The sequence below is a fragment of the Gobio gobio genome, assembly GCF_949357685.1.
Source record: "Gobio gobio genome assembly, chromosome: 2".
In the NCBI taxonomy this organism is placed as follows: domain Eukaryota; kingdom Metazoa; phylum Chordata; class Actinopteri; order Cypriniformes; family Gobionidae; genus Gobio; species Gobio gobio.
This window is the reverse complement of record NC_137098.1, coordinates 31,367,880-31,388,436: the sequence shown is the minus strand read 5'-3', so window position 1 is coordinate 31,388,436 and position 20,557 is coordinate 31,367,880. Positions and strand designations below refer to the sequence as shown.

The following is a 20,557-nucleotide window of genomic DNA, read 5'->3' as shown; positions in this document are numbered from 1 at the left end:
CAACATGGTGGATGCAGTAGTCTGAATTTCAGTCATAATATCCATATTCATACTATATCGAACATACTTTTTAACGGTCGGCAAGTTGTACCTACCAGACTCACCCATCATTGTCATTGCAAACCTGTATGCCTTTTTTTCTCTTGCAAGAAACACAAGTAGATATTTTGAAGAATGTTGTAAACCAAACACTTCTGGTGACCAATGACGTCCATTGCATGAAAAAAAAAAAGCAGACATTTCTCAAAATATGTTCCACAGAGAAAGAAAGTCAAACAGGTTTGGAATGACACGAGGGTAGTAAATTAGGACAATTTTAATTTGTGTGTTATCTATTACTTTAAAAATGTTATGATTTATTACAATTATACAATGCTTTTTGTTCCCACTTCTCATTGTTATGATCCAATTACTAAATTAAATTAAATTTAAATCCATCATTATTATTCTAAGCACAATAACAAGCCACACTACAATCAAAAGTGGTATAACCCGCCTAAGGTGTGACGCCTAACCCCACCCTATAAAAGTGGCCCGGCAACAGGTAGGTGGGAGCTAGAGAGAACGCACACACGTGAAATGTGGCTCAACGGGTCTGATGGGAAACAAGGCTTACGTAGCCAGCTCAGTTACTGAAAGACTGACAGCTCTCTCACTCTCCCTCCCCCCCCCCCCCCCCCTCTCTCTCTCTCTCTCTCTCTCTCTCTCTCAGTCAGGAGGAGTCTAAATGGGACGCTGTCACTCTGGAGTTGTCTGCACACTGGAGGGCTGTGTTTCTACTGACCTCTGCACATTGGAATACTGAGCCTCTTTTTTCCTCCTGATTCCCTCTCACTCTTTCTGTTCTCATCCGGGGGAAGGAATTCAGGCAAAGCTGTTGAAGGGAATTTTTTTTTCATTCTTCCTCTCTTTCACACACACACACGCACACACCACGGTGTGTCGCCTGCAGTGGTGGGCGCAGACGTTGATAGTATTTTGTGGATGTGTGACTTGGGACAGTGAAAAGGAGATATGCATCCAAATGGCATGACTAGTGCCTTTCGCACTATAACCACCACCACCACAGAGATGCCAGACCTCAATGAGGTAGGAAACACTAGTGAATAGTACAGCTCGCTCATGTTTTCTTGCTCTTTTGAACTTTTTTTCCTTGTGAATGTTCGACTATATAACTGATTCTCAATGAGGTGTTTGTTTGTTTGTGTTTTGTTCATCCTCAGTCCTCTGTGTCTCTCACTCTTTCTCTCTCATGCTCTGGACTGTGCCCTAATGGCTCGTCCATATCAGGCTAATAGTGCCCTGTTGACGTGTGTGAGGCAGCGTTGTGTTGTTCAGAGAGGGGCCTGTAATAAGAGCCACCGTCCTGGGAGGCAGGGCCCTGTCATGTTTATTTTATCAGGGCCTGGCGCTCAGCCGCTGTTGCTGCGGTCAGCTGCCATTCAGAGACATTCTTACAGCTAATCAACTGACACCCTCTCAGATGGTGCTAACCAGCGGAGAGGGCATCAAATCGCTGAGAACCACATTTTTGACTGTAGTAATTATTGATTTGAATTGAATAGACGGCCACATCTGAAGTGGTTAATCATTGAAGCATTTATAAGGGCAGTCATGTTTTAATTACAGTATTGTTATTCTATCTCAGCAGCCTGTTCTTTTTTCCTTTTCATGCGTGATTTCTTGTATCAGATAAGCGCTACCTTTCACTGGACTGGATGTTTTTGTTTTGGTTTCAGTGAAATTGCTTTGCGTTTCATCTTGATAACAATCATCAGATTGTCTGCCTAATGAAACCAATGTTGTGACTAATCATTGTTTGTTTGTCCTTTTTTTTGCATCTGTGTATATCTGTGATGAATGTCCACCAGAGGACAATCAGGCGTCTCAGATTAACTCTCCGGCCTGAGGACAATCCTAAAACTGAAACCGTCAACTCTGTAAGTATCATTTTAGCATCTTTCAGTAAACTTCTTGCAGCCAGACAGATTGGTACTAACCATCTCTTCACGTCATAATGATACACTTCCTCTTTTCACTGACTTTGATATCTTCAATCTGTTTGGCCAGCCCCACAAATGGCATGATGGCCTGATAACAGGATAAACTCAACAAGATTACATAAATGACTGATTTCTTCAGATTATGACACATCAGCTGGAGATACTCTACATCTTGGGTTATTAACTCGGGGTCTGTGTTCCTTTAATGGTCCCTGCAGATGTTTTCTTCCATTTGCATGACACTCTCAACAATTTTAAAATATTTAAAACATTTTTTAAATATTGTATTGTGTGTTTTTAACACTATATACGATGCAAGGAATACAAACAAAGCAACAACAACTTTAGGCCTTTTATTCAGCAAGGATGCATTAAATTCATCAAAAGTGACAAAGACTTTTTCATTGTTACAATTTTTTTTAATTTCAAATACATTCTATTCTTTTGAACTTCCTATTTATCAAAAAAGCTTAAAATGTATCATGGTTTCAACATTGATAATAACAAGAAATGTTTCTTGAGCATACTGGAATATAAAAAGCATATTAGAATGGAATAGTTTTTCCATCTCATTAATTAATTACATTTTAAAATATATTAAAATATAAAAAGTTTTTTTAAATATTTAAATATTTTTTAATATTAATATTTCACAATATTACTGTTTTTACAGTACTTTTGATCAAATGCAGCCAAAAATGCTTCCAAAAATATATAGAAGGATATATTGGATATATATATACAAAAGATGATTGACAATAAGGGGACAAAAAAATGAACAGAAAATAATTATGGTGTAAAGGATTTACCTTTAGGCCTTTTAAGGGTGTGACAGATGGAATTTCAGAAAGGGAAAATGTTCAACATTGTTTTGTCTGTGAATGTTGGGTCAGTGTTTCAGAGAGATAAATCAGAGACTGTGTCCTTTCTCTGGGCCAATCTCTTCCTTCCTCTGTATGTCACAGATCCATGTCCTGCCAGTAGCATGCCACACACCTATACTGATAAATACACGTGCAGATATGCACACAAACGTGAGAATCCACGCACTATTGGCCACCTACTCTCATTATCGGAATTGCATGTAAAGATTTCATAGTTAAACTTCACTTTACTTACCAAGCCAGTATGTTTAGAAACAAGTTAGGCTTATAAATATCCTTGAGCTGCCCCCAAAGTTCAGAGTCACATGAAACAAAGCTCATGAAATTGAAACACCTATTTACCAAGGGAGGTGTTGTTAATTTTGAGCTTGTTTACAGATACATTTTAGTCTGTGTGACAAATGAATATGTGTCCCTGCTATAAGCCTTCTACAGACAGTGGTGTACTGAGAAAGAAGTCAAGAGAGGTGTGTCTGACTCTGCATGTACATGAGAGTTTTTATCTGTACCTTGGCCTGGAACTTGCACCCTGCAGCTCTTTTAGTCCTTGAAGTTCAACTGATATCCGCCCTGTTTGGTCTCTGATAGGAGCTGCTTTGGGAACATCAGCCACTTTCGTAGCCCAGATACTAATGAGAAATAGAAATCCAGGAGCTCAGCCAACACAAAACTGTTGATGGCCTTATCAGTGTCTGTCTCGTGGGAAGGGCCAGCTGTGGCCATTATGTTGTGTGCAGCGTCAATAAACAAAACCCAGGCCTGCCTGATGAGCTGCCAATGACCCATTCCTTTGGGAATTTGACGATTGTGAACTTCAAGTGAGGGCAAAAGCATTCCCCACTCAGATTTTGTATTGTGTTCAAATTGGTCACGTCGGCTAGAAAGCTGTTTTGTTTTTTTTTGGCTGTGAAATTTTGCAGACATTTTGCTAATGCGACTGCACCTTTATGCATATAGATGAGCTTTCAAGGTGCTTTCATTGTCAACATATTTGAGAATATTAAACTTTTAATTAGCCTTTATGTTAATATTAACCAGTTATATCTGGATGAGGTCAGGTTTTACATGGGGATTTTGCTTTGACTTGCAATATAAAGGCTTTTTAAACGTAATCCGTTGCAACATAATTGGTACATACCTGTGCAAAAGTGAAACAAGGTCAAAGGAAGACAAAATGAGGAGAGGGAAGAGGACAGTTTGGAAGCGGGATAGTAAAGTGTAAAGACTAGAGAACATTTAATTTAAGTGAGAGATTCTATTACTGCCATAACAAAGAACCAAGACAGGAATCCACTGCAAAATTAAGATGGGTGTGTGGGGTAATCCTATCCCGCATTGGATACTAGTTTACCTGTGGCCTGGATTGCACCTGTTGGATTACAGGAAGGCTTGAAATTTACACTGATCCAGGACCAGTATTACTGATAAAAACATTTAGTTAAACAGCAAATAATGATGACATAACTGGTGGGCAGCTGTATACCAACACCACCCACTGCACGCAAATAGATATACAGTATATAGTGTACTGTAAAACACAGAGGCTAGACTTGAGTTTACACCCTCCAGCACATCTTTATACAGCAACAAAAGACCTCAGTGAATAGTGTTCTATTCAATTAGTAAGCTTACATGAGCAGCAAAGAATATGAAACAGGGAAAACACACACAAAGATGGCGGATACAAAGTGCTATATTTATATATTAATATTCTGCACAGAAATATTGTTAAAAAAACACCATGAAATTTGAATGCAACTGAACTTTGTTAGTATTGTCTGCCATCGTAGTATTTCTGTGAAATGTTAAACTGTCTGGAGGATTGTTTATACCAGTAACTCTATTTTATAGCACAAGTATGGTGCTTAGTGTTTTATTATTGAATTAAGATGGATAGTTCACCCGAAAATGAAAATTCTGTCAATATTTATTTACTCACTCGCATGCAATTCGTAATCCATTAGACTGTCATTTGTCTTTACAACAAAAATTAAGATGTCTTTATTTTCTGATGCATTTGTGAACTTTTTTGACAAAAATGTGTCAATGATTTAATGGAATATACTTTTAATAGGCCAGAAATCTGCTTTGATTAAAAATATCTTAATTTGCGATGAACTGGCTTTTTAAAAAAATGTTATACTGTTGTCTGAGGTTTACTTATGACGTTCGCATGGTTTTTACATTCAAAAACATCATAATGAATTAGGGACGCACCGAAATGAAAATTCTTGGGCGAAGCCAAATAATAATAAAACACTTGGCCGAATACTGAATGCGTTTTATCAAATTTATTTTGCCAATTTTTTTCACCATTGCATAAATTGCTATTTATATATATATATTTTGTCTTGCTTTTTAAAAAAAGTAAATAATAATAATTACAAAACTACAATTTAAAAATATTTTTTTAACCCTGAAATTTTTTTGCATGCCAGCAGACATTATACAAACAAAGCACAATATAACTTTAAAAACAAACAAGTAAAATAAAGGCCTATTATGCCTACATGTATCATAATCAAATCATAATCAAATTTCGTTTGTTTGTTCATGAGAGGCTTTGCAAGCCTGTATAACTCGGCACTGAATAAAAACTGCAGTGAGTGGAGTCTGACTAACTTAAAACATTTTGGCCATTTCGTACAAGAGATCAACCACTGTCACCGCTGCAGAAACACGTTGTAAATGGATACATTTGACGTTCTACCAATATGCTCTGGAACATTTGCCTATACATTATTACAGTATCCACTGAGGGTGCTCTTGCTTGCATTTGAGTTTGCTTAGACAATTCAGCAGAATAGTGTCTGCAAACGGCCATTTCTGTGTCTTTCTCGGACACTTTAAAGCCTTCTTTAAGCTTTGTTTATACTCGAGCGCGAGGGTGCACACGGCAAAAATTACATCATCGCAGAGTGCCAAGTGGACGAGGCATGCACGCAGTTTTCGGCATGTGCTGCATTTAGAAGTGTGCGCGCCTCTCTCCCGCTGGTTGCTATATTTGATTGCGTCATCAAAAACCTCATTGTTCTGTAAAATGTATTTGGTCTTTTCACTTATTCAGAATAATTGAATAATTATTCCAAAGACTTGGAAGCAGGGGCGCCGCTAGCAATTTTGGGCCCTATGAAAGAATTTGATGTTGGGCCCTCTACCACACCAACCTAGCTATCCAAAATCTTTGTCTGCAATTTAATAATACTGACCAATTAAGCTCCGCTCGCTCAACCCAGAATGCCCCGATTGGCTGATGAAACATTGATTAAAATTAAGATACAATTTATAGAAAACAAAACTTAATGAAGTGGTCACAATCATGTCTGATCAACTCCATTCATCTCATGCTGATCACTTTTCATAATCGACATAGATTGACAACATAGACATAAAAAAAACAACCTAATATTTAAACATAAATATAAAAATAAATACCTTAATGGCTGCAACAATTATAGCATATAATAGTCGGTACAATTATAGTCGGTAGGCCGATGATATGTTTTGGTAGACCGTCTGAAAAACACATAGTCCTGGGACGTTGAGCTTTGCGAGCCCTGGCCCATAATGTTACAAGTAAGATTCTGATCACGAATGAACCAATAACGCCTCAAATAAAGGATTCTCCAGCCAGCGCGCTAAGGTATGTAATCAATAGATATCAAACGATCTGTAACAATGCAATACTATCACATATAAAAAACTTTACTCACATAAGTGTGTTGCACCATTCCTGTCGGATCCAATATAGAAGGCACAGCATTGTTTTAATCTCAATCTGTCTGCAAATCCAGTCTCGACCTGTATCTTGTTTACAATCGATTCCACGGTGAAATGAACAAACGCGCAATGTCTTGCGCACGTGAGCTGGAACCAGCATGTTTATTGCTCAGTAGTACGACCCGTTTAATTCCACGAGTCGGTGGGTGGGGCTAAAGAAGCAGACGTACATATTTATCTGTTGAGGCGGCGTTTCTGCATTCTATGACGTCAATGGTCGACATATTCTGAGATTGAGCGTTTTCTGGGCCTGGTGTCAATAAAAGCTTTTCTTTGACTAACAAGGAAGTTTTCAGCTCCGAAACTTACTGGATATTCTTCTATCACAATTAACTTTTATATATCAAAGGCTTGAAGGAAAGTTTATTTCTCAATTCAGCACCCCTTTAAAGATGAATGAAAGTCTAATGGGTTTGGAATGACATGAGGGTGAGTAATTGATGACAATTGTAATTTTTAGGAAAACTATCCCTTTAATACTTTATGAAGTAATCATTTTATAAAAGGAAGAAAGCACTCGAGGCTGCACTGTATCAGGATGGCCACCCCAAACAATTCATTCCTATGTTAATTTTATTAGGCTGAATTAAATCCAGAAAATGATTCACAAACGCTTTTATGTATAACTTCACATAAGGCCAAAAATAGGAGGAGGAGGTCCTGTTTTCAACTATTTAAATGTAACTCTCTTTCTTCGAGCCCCTCAAATGTACTCAAATGGGCTTGTGTTTTTGTGGATTATCTGTCAAGCTCCATGATGTCCAGTGCAGAATGCCATGACCAACACTGGCATCATTGTTCTATCTTATCTCCACGCACTCCCACACATCTCTCCCCTTCAGTCTGAATCAGAGGAAAACATTAATCCAGCATTCACAACATCTGATCCTTTTTCTAATGAAGGATTGTTCTCATGTTTGCCCTTAAAATTGAAAATTCGGTCTCTGTCAGTGAGGAGGCTGAAGCTCTGTGCTTTGTTTTGGAGAGGAGCTCTGAGGAGGTGTGGTCATGACTTGAATGAGATTACAGTTCTAAGAAACTATGTCCTGAGAAGAGCGAAAGGGAACACCACACCCTGAGAGTGTGATCACAGCTGGAATTCATTAATGTTGTTTCATCTCAGTACAATGTGAAAACAGCACCATGTAAAAGATAAAATATGGTTTCTTATAAACAGAAAGACTGAGCCTTTTTAGAATTGTTGCACAAAAACATCTGACAAGGGCCTGTGATGTCTGATAATGCCTTTTTGTCAACAATGTGTGAACACAACATTAGTTTTCTAAATATCAACCCAAGCATCAATATGTCTGACATTTTTTTATAAAACCTATAAAGAGACCATGTGTTACATCACAGGCAGAGAAACTGGTCAATGGTTCCTGGAAAAGGAAAAATGGGCTCATGCAGAGAGAAAGACCACCTGGGAGAGAATCACCTCAGCAAGAAGAAAAGGTATGGTAGCTTCCCGAGAACACACACAAAACCAAATGTCTATTAACCTTACTTGCATAAAGATTTATCATATGATTCTTTGTGAATTTTAATATGATCATCATAAGTTGTTCCAACACTTGGGGTCAGTAAGATTTTAAAAAAAAATTTGTATAGCCTTTTATTCAGCAAGGACACATCAAATTGGATTAAATATTTCACATTCTGTTCTTTTGAACTTTCTATTTATAAAAGAATCCTGAAATAAATTAATCACGTTTTCCACAAAAAAATATTAAACAGCACAACTGTTTATTAGAATGATTCTGAAGGATCGTGTGAGACTGGAGTAAAGATGGTAAAAAATACAGCTTTGACAGGGATCACATTACATTTTAAAATGTATTCAAATAGAAAACAGATATTTAAAATTTTTACTGTATTTTTTATCAAATAAATGCAACCTTGGTGAGCATAATAGTTGTCTTTTAAAAACATTTAATCAAAAATCTTACCGACCCCAAACTTTTGAACAGTAGAAAAGACAGTATTTTACGCTGGATCCATTATACAACTGCGCTTTCAAACACAATAGACTACATATGTTTTCTATATATGTTTGAATGTATTTGCACCACCTGGTAATATTATCTGAGTAATTCTATCTATGAAAGTGATGGAGTTGGAACACATGGTTTCCCAAAAGATATTTGAGTTTGGTGCGTTATTGTTTGCGAAGCAACCATGATCTGAAGTGTATCTGTACAATTAGGCTTCAGGGCATTCTTTGCATAGTAAAATGCTTGTTTACTTATTAAACAACACAAAAGAGCTTTCTTACGGCATGCAAAACTTGAAATATGACTCCTTTAGAAACCAAATCTTAGAGACATAAATGACCCAGTGTGAAAAGTTCCCAGAACCCAGAATCCTGCAGCGGAATCGGAATGAATTGCAAGGCCATTGATCGCTAGCACTTTGCCCTTGAGCGAGAGCTTCTCACATGTAGTTTGCCCAGGGGTTTGCTATTATGACATTTCCCTTTCCCCTTGGCAGTGTCATGAAATAAATATTTCCTCTATGTACTTTCACTGGATAATGTTAACACAACAGCATTCCAAGTTTCAAGTTCCTTTTCAAATTCATGGTGAAACTGCAGATTAAAAAAAAGGACTTGGGTTTTTATTTCTTTTGGTCTGGCCATGCAGAAATATAACACCCTCGCTTAGGACTATTCTGACTGTCTGCATTCCAACCTCTCATTGTGAACACTCAGCAGCAATGCTTAGTTATCACAAATATATACCCACAACAGCCAAAGTCTTGCTCTTATTTGTCAACCCGGATGCTCCAGTAGACATATATACACTCAGAAACACAGCGGTGACATTGGTCTTCACGCCTGTAAACACAACAGAGACACTCTCCTTTTAAACATCCACAAGCTGAAATCTGACCCCTGTGGTTCTGTTCCCCCAGCACTCTGTGACCAATGGCATCGGTAGGGAACAGCTTGCTCAGAACGGGCCCAGCGTTTATGGCGTGGTGCAGAGCACAGGCACCAACCGCCAACAGGAAGTGATGGCACGAGAGTGGTCTGTCGGTCACCTGAGGGATGAGATGAGGTACATCAGAGAGGTGAGTGCAGAGACAATTATTTTGGTACCTAGAAGCTAACTGTAAGGTTAACTATTATTAGCAGATACTTTATACTCAGGAATGTACATCCAAACAGATAATGTATTTTTGTTCTCAAAGGTACGTGACTCTTTGGAAAAAGTCAGAGAGCGGATGTATGGCCAGTTTGGAGGGATGCAACAATCAGTGCAAAAATTATCTCAGGAATTAAAGGTGAGCAAAATGCAGCATGTCAAGGTATTAAGGAAGGGATTATAATGTACCAGTAAAATAAACCCCCTTAAGGGTGATGCAATCTCCCTGATCACCCTGCATAATGCTATAAAGACTAGACATTATTACACAGCTACTCACCAAATAAATAAATATGTGTGGACATGAAATATAATTTGAGTTTGAAATTATTTAAAAATGATGAATTATACATTATTTAATAATGATAATTTTAAAAGGAATGTATAATTCATAAGTCAATTTCAATGTACAAAACAATCGGTCTAGCAATAAGAAGTCCTGCCAGGTTCTTTTTTTACTACAATCGGTAATGGTTGGAAAATAAATTAGATGACTTTTTGCACAGATTTTTACCCCAATTTGCAGTCTGGACAAGTCGATACTAGCTGTCGGAAGTCAAGGCCAGTTTTCCAGTAGTCAGAGTTGACAGATTTCACAGAAAATTGTATGGTGTGTGATGGGCACAGATTCTTTTTATTTTTTTTATTCAGAATTTGGCACTGTCCGTTTTTGGGATTGTCCACCACATTTACTTACCGGAGTCTCGAAATGCCCCGTTCAAATATCAACTTACAGTAGCATCTCAAATACTGTCTGTATGAACGTGCAACAGGATCCAAGCCTGTATTCTCTTAACAGAACCCATAGCAACAGTGACCCAAATAATATCAAAGATTGCAACCTCCACAAAACTGAAAAGTCTTATCACTTTTGAAATGCCATGAGTCCAGTCGAGCCGCGAGTTCATATGTCAAATCTTCATTAACCGACAGCATATTTTATATCTATGAGCAGTTGAGTCATGCATAGAACACAAAACTGACGGGAGCAGCTCTGGTGCAGAACTAATAAAACCCTCATATCTAAGTCAGAGTTAACAAAACCACACATGAAAATGTGTGCGGTACACGCGTTTGTGCAGAGTGTCTTTCTCGCACTGTATGACGTGTTTCAGACAACTAGTTGTCCAGTCCGGTTCTGTTCACACAGCACGGGTTTTCCAAGAATGCGGTTGTGAATGTGAATCATAAAAATGTACAGGTGTGAGTTCAGTTATAGAATGCGGTAAATAACTCAACTGTGTATGTATAAATAACTGAACATATTGTTTTCATTTGTCATGTGTCTCCTAGCAATAAAGTGCATGTTTTCATACGAGTTTGTTTTCAGAATGACTTGAAAAGTCTGTGTGACCCTCTTCAGTGTATGATGCACATTCACAATCACAGTTATTCTCTGTAACCAAAGTCGACAAGTGTATAATGCCTACTATTCTAAAATCAATTTCAAATGTTTCAATTTCCAGCCTTAAGTGAGGCAGAAAATGGCGGTAGTTGCGTTTGTGTGAATTGAGAGAGATTGAGTCGTGAAATGAGAGACATGAAAGTAGGGCATTATTTTATTTACCCAATGTCACGATTAACCATCAGTATACCAGAGAGCTGTGTAATAATACCCAAGAATATTATCTACCACAAAGCCTTACTCTGTAAGACTTGATTAAAAAAAAATACAATTTATAGTGGTTCGACAAGTTCTCAATGTGCTGACTTTGTTTGTACCAGGCGGCCAACTCTCACAAGCGTTTGCTAGAGTCAGAGGTGAGGACGAGAAGTGCAGCTATGGACAGCTTTGACCAGATGAACAACTCCCTCATATCAGCAAACATTGATCTGCAGGTACACAATCAATGCGGTCATTGCCACCTAACAAAGGTCTGTTCAGAGAACACTCTTTACGTTGTTTTTGTAGTCAAGCTGCTTAGACTGATCAACATTTAAAGGCCACATTAGAAAAAACTTTACTGCCAGCATAAACGCATTCTTTTAGAAACTACCTTTGTATTCATCCATATGATTGTTATAATGCTTGTGCTGCTGTTTTTGTTGATGATGGCTGTTTTAGAAATCAATACTGGAAAGCTGTCATAACCGTGTGGGAAACAGGGATGAAATGAGATCTCTGCGCTGCTCATTGGAGAATACAGAGGAGAAACTCAAGGAAACGGAGAGACAACTAGCAACAGCACAGGCTGAAAACCGCTCTCTCAAACATCAGGTGCACTTGCCAGCACACACAAACAGCTATTATACAATGCTATTATTATCGGGCAGACCCTTCATGGTGTGAACTTCCTAATACCATGGCCTCTTTTTTCCTATTGAAACAATACATGGCAGATTATTGAGAACACCACCTACCGGCTAGTATACAAACTTGGGCACAATTAAAAAAGGAAAAGATTTTTCTAATTAATATATTCATTTTTTAAACCTCATATTAATTGAGAGACTTATGTACATGGAATAATAGTACACTACACACTTTTACATATACAGTGTTTTGTATTATCCAGTGTACTTTGATTGATTTTCTACATGATATATTTGATATAATTATAAATTAATGTCAAAAAGTAAACTTTTACTGTATTGTATTGCAGTGTTAAAGTACAAAATAAGAATATAGTTAAAAAACTATAGTTAAAATGTCCGTTTTGCTTTAATGACTTAATGGCTGTTTGTTAAACCTGAAGATAATGTTCAACACAGCATAATTTGAGATGATCCAAAGAGTATCTCTTGTGCTTAGTTGGAAAAAAGATATTTTTTTTTTAAATGCTTAATGTCACTTTTTACATGTTAATATCCATACTAAATAGCTTTTTTGTGTGTAGGTGGAGACTTCTCAAGAGGCGAAGACCCAAGCATTGAAAGAGTTGAGTGCTAAGCTGCAGAGGGAATATGAGGAACAGCTGCAGGAACAGCAGAGGAAGTACAGAGAGGAGATAGAAGCTTTGCAGGTACAGATATAACCAAACAAACAAACAAACAAACACTCTCACAATGCCTTACTGTCAAATAAGTTCAGCAAGAACTGCACTGCATGATCATGCGACAAATGCATTAGTTTGTGTGTGTGACTTTTTGAAGACTTTGTAATATCTACAGAATCATTGTAAAAAGACTGCTTTTGTATTATACTTCACAAGCAGGGCATGAGGATTCCAATTTCATAACAGGAAACATCTGTAGTTATTCACCAGGGAAGAGAGAAAAATCCATTTGTTTTTTCGAAGTAAGGGTGCCACCTAGTGATGATAGTGATGATTTCAGAGCGGATGATGGTAACTGACTGATGAACAGAGGAAAATAAGTGTAAAATGTATGAGCTGTACGTCCACAGGCACAGCTTGATGACTACATGAGGAGACTTGAGGAGGCAGAGAGGAACGCTCAGATAGCTGAGGCAAAGATCGCTGAAAGAGACCAAAGAATTACAGAAGTGGAAAGGCTACTAAATTGTATGGCTCAGGTAAATAATATCAGTTAGTTCAGTCTTTGCCTGTTACCCCCAAAGGAAACTATTTATGCAACACTTCTCTCTTTATAACAGGAGAAGGGTGACCTGACAAAAAGACTTGTTGAATGTGAACAACGCTTACGTGGTTTGGACCAAATTGACCATGCAGACAAAGCTGTGGCCACACAGTAAGACATTTAATGTATACATATAATGAGTCTGCAGCTGCTGAGTCCAGTAGTTATATGTTTTCAGGATGGTTTCAGTGACAGCCTAAGATTTATAATAACCAGATACCATTACTATAATAATAATTACTATATTTTAAGTAGGCCTGGGAGAAATAATGCATTAATTTCTGAAATATATTTGCTTTTTAATGCATTCCATTAATTAAAGCAATGAATTCAGTGTCTGAAGTAGCTATGCTAAGGTTTTTCCCCACATCCTTGAAAACTGAGAATATTGAAACATCACCAAACACACTATATAAAAAGCACGCTAAATATGACATTTATTATAATGGGTTTATGTGAGTATTATTTAAGGTTCACTTAAATTAAAAGTTATAATATTTGTAATGTTCTGAAATTAATAAATGATTAATTAAAACATTCTGATAAATTTCAGTTTAGGCCTCAATTATACTGTTATTAAGTTATTATGTGGCTATATTTACTTAAATTATCCCCTGAAATGGAAAGAAAAATCAATTAATCAGTATCAGTATTATCTGTGATACTTGCATTCATTCATAGTACATAGTAAAAAGATGACATGAAACAAATATTTAATATAATTTAAAATACTGTCTTTATGTTGTTTCTACGTTTAATTTGGAGATTCATGTGAAAATATATTAATGATTACAAATTATTATGTTAGGTTTATGTTCAAATCTACAATTAAATCTAGAAACCTGTGTAACGTTTTATCCACTGGAGGCAAGCGTAGATGAACCCATGTGCAGTTAACATGAAGTGATACAAAATAAACAAGGACTTGGACTTGACTTGGAACAGACTTGACGCATGAACAAAAACACTCACCAACTGCAGGTTTCATCAACAATACTCAACAAGGACACATGGCAAACATGAGGGCATTCAGAACAATGAACCAAGGACAGAACTGAAGTGAGAACACATGTCTAAAACAACCAATGCGAACATAGGCTTGTTCGACGCTGACTTGAAGCAGTGCATGCCGGTTAGAAATTTTGTCCGACATGAGACCGCACCGACGCCACGTGACACTAGCCGCGTTTCCATTACCCTTCAAATTGCGCAAATTGCGAATTTAAAATACGCCCAATGGAAACGCCAAAAACTTGCATATATCGCAAAAAAGTTTTTACGCTCAAGATTTTTGAGTGCAAGAGATAATTATAAAAAGTAAACTGTCTACTTTTATTTGTGTACACTCAATAACAGCAAAGGCCGTAGACTCAGGGAACAGATTATTTTGCACTCCACTCCAAATGCTGTCTTCATTTCAAAAATATATTTTGTTTATTAAACGCAAAGTTTTTCATTTCAAAAGCATTTCTAAATTCAGTAAAATATTTCCAACAAACGAAATTCCAAGCCAAAATAACAAAGTGGTAAAAAAAACCTTTGAGTTATCACCATCAAATTCAAACTTTTCTCTCGTCTCTGTATGTGGCAATGCGTCACACCTGGCATATTTAAAGTGGATCATTCTTTACAGATGATGGTATGTTTGGACAGAAGACGAGTTCTTTATTAAACTCATAAAAAACAATAGAATATAAAATGCCACAATTTATCATAAACACCTCATATGTGACGCTCAAGTATAAGGTGCCTTCCTTGCCATCAGTGCTTGGATAACACGCACGTCTCCTTCCATTAAAAATAATGGAGTGCGGTGGTTGGGATATACATAAACCTAACAACATACGTAGCATGATTTTTGGAATGATTTATCAAGAGAGGAAAAAAATAGTTTTAGTCGCATAACATCAGTTAATGGAAACGCCGTCATTTCGCAATATTTTTTTATCGACTTTTAGAAAATATCACAAAAGTTTTGCGCAAATCCGTAATGGAAACACGGTTAGTGACGTATGGCATCAAAATACCGCGAGAGCGATTCGAGAGCAGCCGTCTAATACAGCCGGTACAGTTTCTCTAAAGCAGCTGCACGGACTCAGATGACGACAGCCAGGGCCGTGCAGAGAGTTCGTCAGGGGCAGGGGCTCAAATGTAAAAAAGGGGCAATGTGTAAATATATATATATATATATATATATATATGATATATATTTATATATATATTATGTTATGACAACGCCTCAACAGAAATTGTCCGACTTTTGAGCCGTTCGTTACTATTGTATACATTGTCATGTTATAATAATCACATTTATTTTAGTTTTATTGACCACGATATTATCATTGATATCTGTCTGAGAGGGGCACTTTTGATTCATTTTGAAAAAGGGCAGGGGCTCGAGCACCCCCCCCCCCCCCCAAGTTCCACTAATGCTCACAAACCTCAAGTTCCACTAATGCTCACAAATCTGTTTTTTATAACAATAAAACCTCCTACCATGTAGGCGCGGCGTTATATTGTCATGTTTATCAAAATATAACTGATAAAAACGTAGACCTCACTTCATTGATGGTGTAGGCTTATATGTTGCACTTTATTCTTGTACAAACACACGCTGAGTAAAGTATTACATGACAATAATGTCTCTTAAACATCTGTGTATTGACAAATATTGCATTTATTTAACTTCAGTTGTGATAAAGTATGCAAACACAGCGCGAGCGTCACTATGGGAAGCAGAAAGTGTCCGACTTCATGTCTCCGTTTGCAGTTCCTCCCCGCCTGTACGCGGCTACTCTCACCGATCGGTTGCATCCAGCCGCAGCCGATATCGAACACACATTTTAGGACAAGGAAATCACATAACAATGGAGCACATGGCAGGAGAACATGACAAAACCAGGAAACAGGACAAAATAAGAACATGAAACCTGAACTTGAAAAAAAAACAAAACACTAGACATTACAACCTGTGCGATTTAATTCATTATTTTTTTATTTAGTCTAAAAATGTCTTAATTTTGCCCTCTCAGAGAGAAAAAAAATGCTACCAATAATTTTATTTCAATATTTTATTTCATATATTATATCTCTCATAAGCCTCATGCTCCCTCTTAGGTCCGAGCAGCTGAAAGGGGAAGCGGCAGAACTGCGAGAGAGAATAAAGCACCTCAACGACATGGTGTTTTCACAACAGAGGAAGGTCAAGGGCATGATAGAGGAGGTGAGGATTTACAGAGACAGTTTCTTCTGATAATAAAGAGTATTCCATGTACACAAAATGAACCAAAACCAAAAATCATGACACCATTATTGTTTTAATTATGAAACAAACAACCAAACAAACAATTCCACAGGTTGAAACCTTGAGAGCAAAAGTTGCACAGAAGGATATGTTCATTGCTGAGCTGCTGGACAGGATTGCCATTGTGGAGTGTGAGGTAAGAGTGTCATTTTCCATGTAGCAAAATGTGATTTTTGCCTGTCCCTCACCTTTACCAATCTAGAAAGCACAGATTGGTTGGAATAAGCATGCTGAATGTGATTATTCCAAAATCCATCGCTATTCTGTCAGCTGGACTCGTTGAGTCCCTTTGGTTGTCATTCAAATTTCTCATATATCTTATTTAAATCAGTCTTTGTCCAGTGTCACCTTTATATATCTGTGAAATCAATTCTCTACTCAATTTCCCATTGCCTCTGGTCTGACTCTGTCCTTTGCTTTGCTTCATTCCTAGAATAATGAGTTAGAAGACAAGTTGAAGTATTTTATGTCTGTACAGAGAGCAACAGAGACTAAAGTAGCCACCATGGATGTTGGAGTTGGCTGTGACCTGCCCCTTAGGTAATGAGCGCAAGATCACCTTGCCATAAGAAATTTAAAACTGCTTTCGAGGCCACGCCTTTACACACATCCTCTCCCTTTTCTCATAGATCTGAGCCACAGTATGTCGCTCCTGTCCAACCCAGCCCTGTCCCATCGACCCCAAGATCCTCTAGCAGACTGACCAATAGTCTACTTAAATACACTCCTGGCCAGTACACCACAATGCTGCGGTCCAGTGTAGTACATATACAGGAAACTATTAGCAGTCCCACACAAACTGCACCTCTACCTTCAAGTGATGTTCAGACAAGCAATGAAGACGGGAAGTCCGAATCTCCAACGGCCTCAGAACTGTCCTCTGCCACCAGCCCTAGAGCGAGAACCAGCCCGTCAAAGATCTACACTCCTTTTATGAGGCTGATGGAGATGAGCGCGAAGATGAACATTGATTGAAGGGCAGTGGCAGAAGCTGATGGAACATGAAGTATTTTTGTTTTGTTACTGCTCATGTATTAATACAGTATATGTAAATAACCTACTGATCTGTGAATAACTTATTTTAGTGATGCACTCTATTTTGCTTTGTTTACCAAAAACCTAGTGATTTTGTGATAGCCCTCTATATTTTACAATTATCTATTTATATTTCCATTTTTCTGAGCCCAGGTTTGCTTGGATTATTTTCTAAAGTATATTACCCAGATATTATTTTGTTATATATATATATAAAAAAACTAAATTATAGGCTCTATGTATGAAGGGGTTTTCAGCAAAGAAATTATGCTATCAGCTGTGATCAAAGCTCAGTGCTTGGGTTCTAATAGATGTTTTTCACTTCAGTGTGTATTAACGTGTTTAATGGTTCCATTTATTTGTATAAAGAGAATTGTTGACATCTGTGGCCTCATACTCTATTGCACTTTCCCCCCTGGAGCTGATTAGATGCACAGACTCCAGCTTATTCACCTGATTTTTACAGCTCAACGTGAAACTTATTCAGATTGTCAGTTTAAATAAAAGGTGTTGGCTATAGATCCCATTCGTTCTAGGCGAGAGTACATTACACAGAGCGAAGATTGCCGAGAGGAAACGCTCTGTGGATTGTTAACAGCGTTAATGTGTGAATGCACTTTTCTGAAGACTCGCTTCAGGTGCCAAAATCACATCATGATTTATTATGACTGCAAATGAAGGTTTATAAAGTACATTTGAGTCTTTACCTGTAATACAAAATGCTAAAATATGTTTGGTATTACATATTTTTCACTGACTGAGCACTATATTTACATATAACTGGGTATATTGTTCAATAAATAAAATGTCAAAAACTCTCACTCATTGTACTGTTTGGTTATAGGCCTACTGATCTGTAAGAAATCTTTTTTCAAATCTTCCTTGCAAATTATGTCTCATTCTTGTGTCTCAGGCTTTACTGAGTGGAAACAAAAAAACAAAAAAAAAAGTTTTTTAATGCTTTACTGAACACCACAACAATAACAGCAGTATTAGTATAGAATTATTCATTAACAGGAAATTAAAATTATTTCATTAACAGCAGCCCATCTTTTTTTAACAGGTTTGAAGCACCTTTGGCACCAATTACAGCCTCAAGTCTTATTGAGTATGATGCTACAAGCTTGGCACACCTATTTTTGAGCAGTTTCTCCCATTCTTCTTTGCAGGACCTCTCAAGCTCCATCAGGTTGGATGTGGAGTGTCGGTGCACAGCCAGATCTCTCCAGAGATGTCCAATCGGGTTCAAATCTGGGCTCCGGCTGGGCCACTCAAAGACATTCACAGAGTTGGCCCATAGCCACACCTTTGTTATCTTGGCTGTGTGCTTAGGGTCGTTGTTCTGTTGGAAGATGAACTGTCGCCCCAGTCTGAGGTCCAGAATACTCTGGATCAGGTTATCATCAAGGATGTCTCTGTACATTGCTGCATTCATCTTTCCCTCAATCCTGACTAGTCTCCCAGTTCCTGCTGCTGAAAAACATCCCCACAGCATGATGCTGCCACCACTATGCTTCACTGTAGGGATGGTATTGGCCAGGTGATGAGCGGTGCCGGGTTTCCTCCAGACATGACGCTTGCCATTCAGGCCAAAGAGTTCAATCTTTGTTTCATCAGACCAGAGAATTTTGTTTCTCATGGTCTGAGAGTCCTTCATGTGCCTTTTGGCAAACTCCAGAAGGGCTGTCATGTGTCTTTTACAGGGGAGTGGCTTCCATCTGGCCTCTACCATACAGGTCTGTTTGGTGGAGTGCTGCAGAGATGGTTGTTCTTCTGTAAGGTTCTCCTCTCTCCACAGAGAAGTGCTGGAGCTCTATCAGAGTGACCATCGGGTTCTTGGTCTCCTCCCTGACTAAGGCCCTTCTCCCCCGATCGCTCAGTTTGGCCAGGCGGCCAGCTCTAGGAAGAGTCCTGGTGGTTCCAAACTTCTTCCATTTACGGATGATGGAGGCCACTGCTCATTGGGACCTTCAATGCTGCAGACATTTTTCTGTACCCATCCCTAGATCTATGCCTCGATACAATCCTGCCTCGGAGGTCTACAGACAATTCCTTGGACTTCATGGCTTTCTTGCAAATTATGTCTCATTCTTGTGCCTCAGGCTTTACTGAGTGTAAACTGAAAAACAAAAAAGTTTTTTAAGGCTTACTGAACACCACAACAACAACAATAACAGCAGTATTAGAATATAATTATTCATTAACAGGAATTTATTAGGGCAGATTTCATAGTGTTGTAGGTGGTGACTGTATTAGTAGAGATCTCTATTGACCTTATTCAGCACCATCTTTTATTTTTAACGGGAATGAAAATGAGGCATACATACTTCAGTGGGTTGAACTGCTTTAATGTGTGTTTTGAATTGTTCTGCTGACGAAATACTGCAAAAATATCTTTCCAAGAAATTTAAGGTGACAAAAATCTCCAGAAAGAATGAGCTGTGGAAAATTATAAGTGATCTAGTAAATTATACAGATTTTTACAAGCGGGTGCCATTGAAAACATGGCAAGTCTATAAGTTAACAAATAGATTTACAAAAATATATGCACGAACCTTCATTGTCATTGCTAGAGAAAGAACCATTACAAGTAACAATGTACTTTTATGTGTTATAAATAATTTATTGACATATGCAATTAATGTAAAATGTAACGTTTTATGTATAATGCTAGGCCATAAGCGTATTTATTATAATTATAATTATTATAATTATTAGATCTGACTGAATCAGTAGCCACGTTTACATGCGCACTTTTTTTGTCATTCCGATTGAAAGATTCGGTGGACTGTTTACATGAGACGTTATCTAAACCGATCTGGTGTTTACATGTGCTGACTTTCAGTAGGAATCGTTTTGTGACAT

At 37.8% G+C, this 20,557-nt stretch overlaps 1 protein-coding gene across 2 annotated transcripts; it reads left to right on the top strand.

The window, feature by feature from the left end:
* The first annotated feature begins 473 nt into the window (after positions 1–473).
* On the top strand, positions 474–18,511 carry myzap (myocardial zonula adherens protein). 2 transcript variants are annotated; one of them, XM_079842650.1, is made up of 14 exons: positions 474–1,089; positions 1,872–1,940; positions 8,027–8,122; positions 9,581–9,739; positions 9,860–9,952; positions 11,539–11,652; positions 11,879–12,031; positions 12,651–12,776; positions 13,160–13,288; positions 13,370–13,464; positions 16,471–16,576; positions 16,710–16,793; positions 17,091–17,197; positions 17,287–18,511. In XM_079842650.1, the coding sequence occupies exons 1-14, from the start codon at positions 1,015–1,017 to the stop codon at positions 17,630–17,632; spliced, it is 1,752 nt and encodes a 583-aa protein (XP_079698776.1). In that variant the 5' UTR covers positions 474–1,014; the 3' UTR covers positions 17,633–18,511. The 2 variants fall into 2 exon arrangements, with proteins under 2 accessions (XP_079698776.1, XP_079698777.1); XM_079842651.1 differs by having other exon boundaries at positions 738–1,089; positions 17,136–17,197.
* The last annotated feature ends 2,046 nt before the right edge of the window (positions 18,512–20,557 follow it).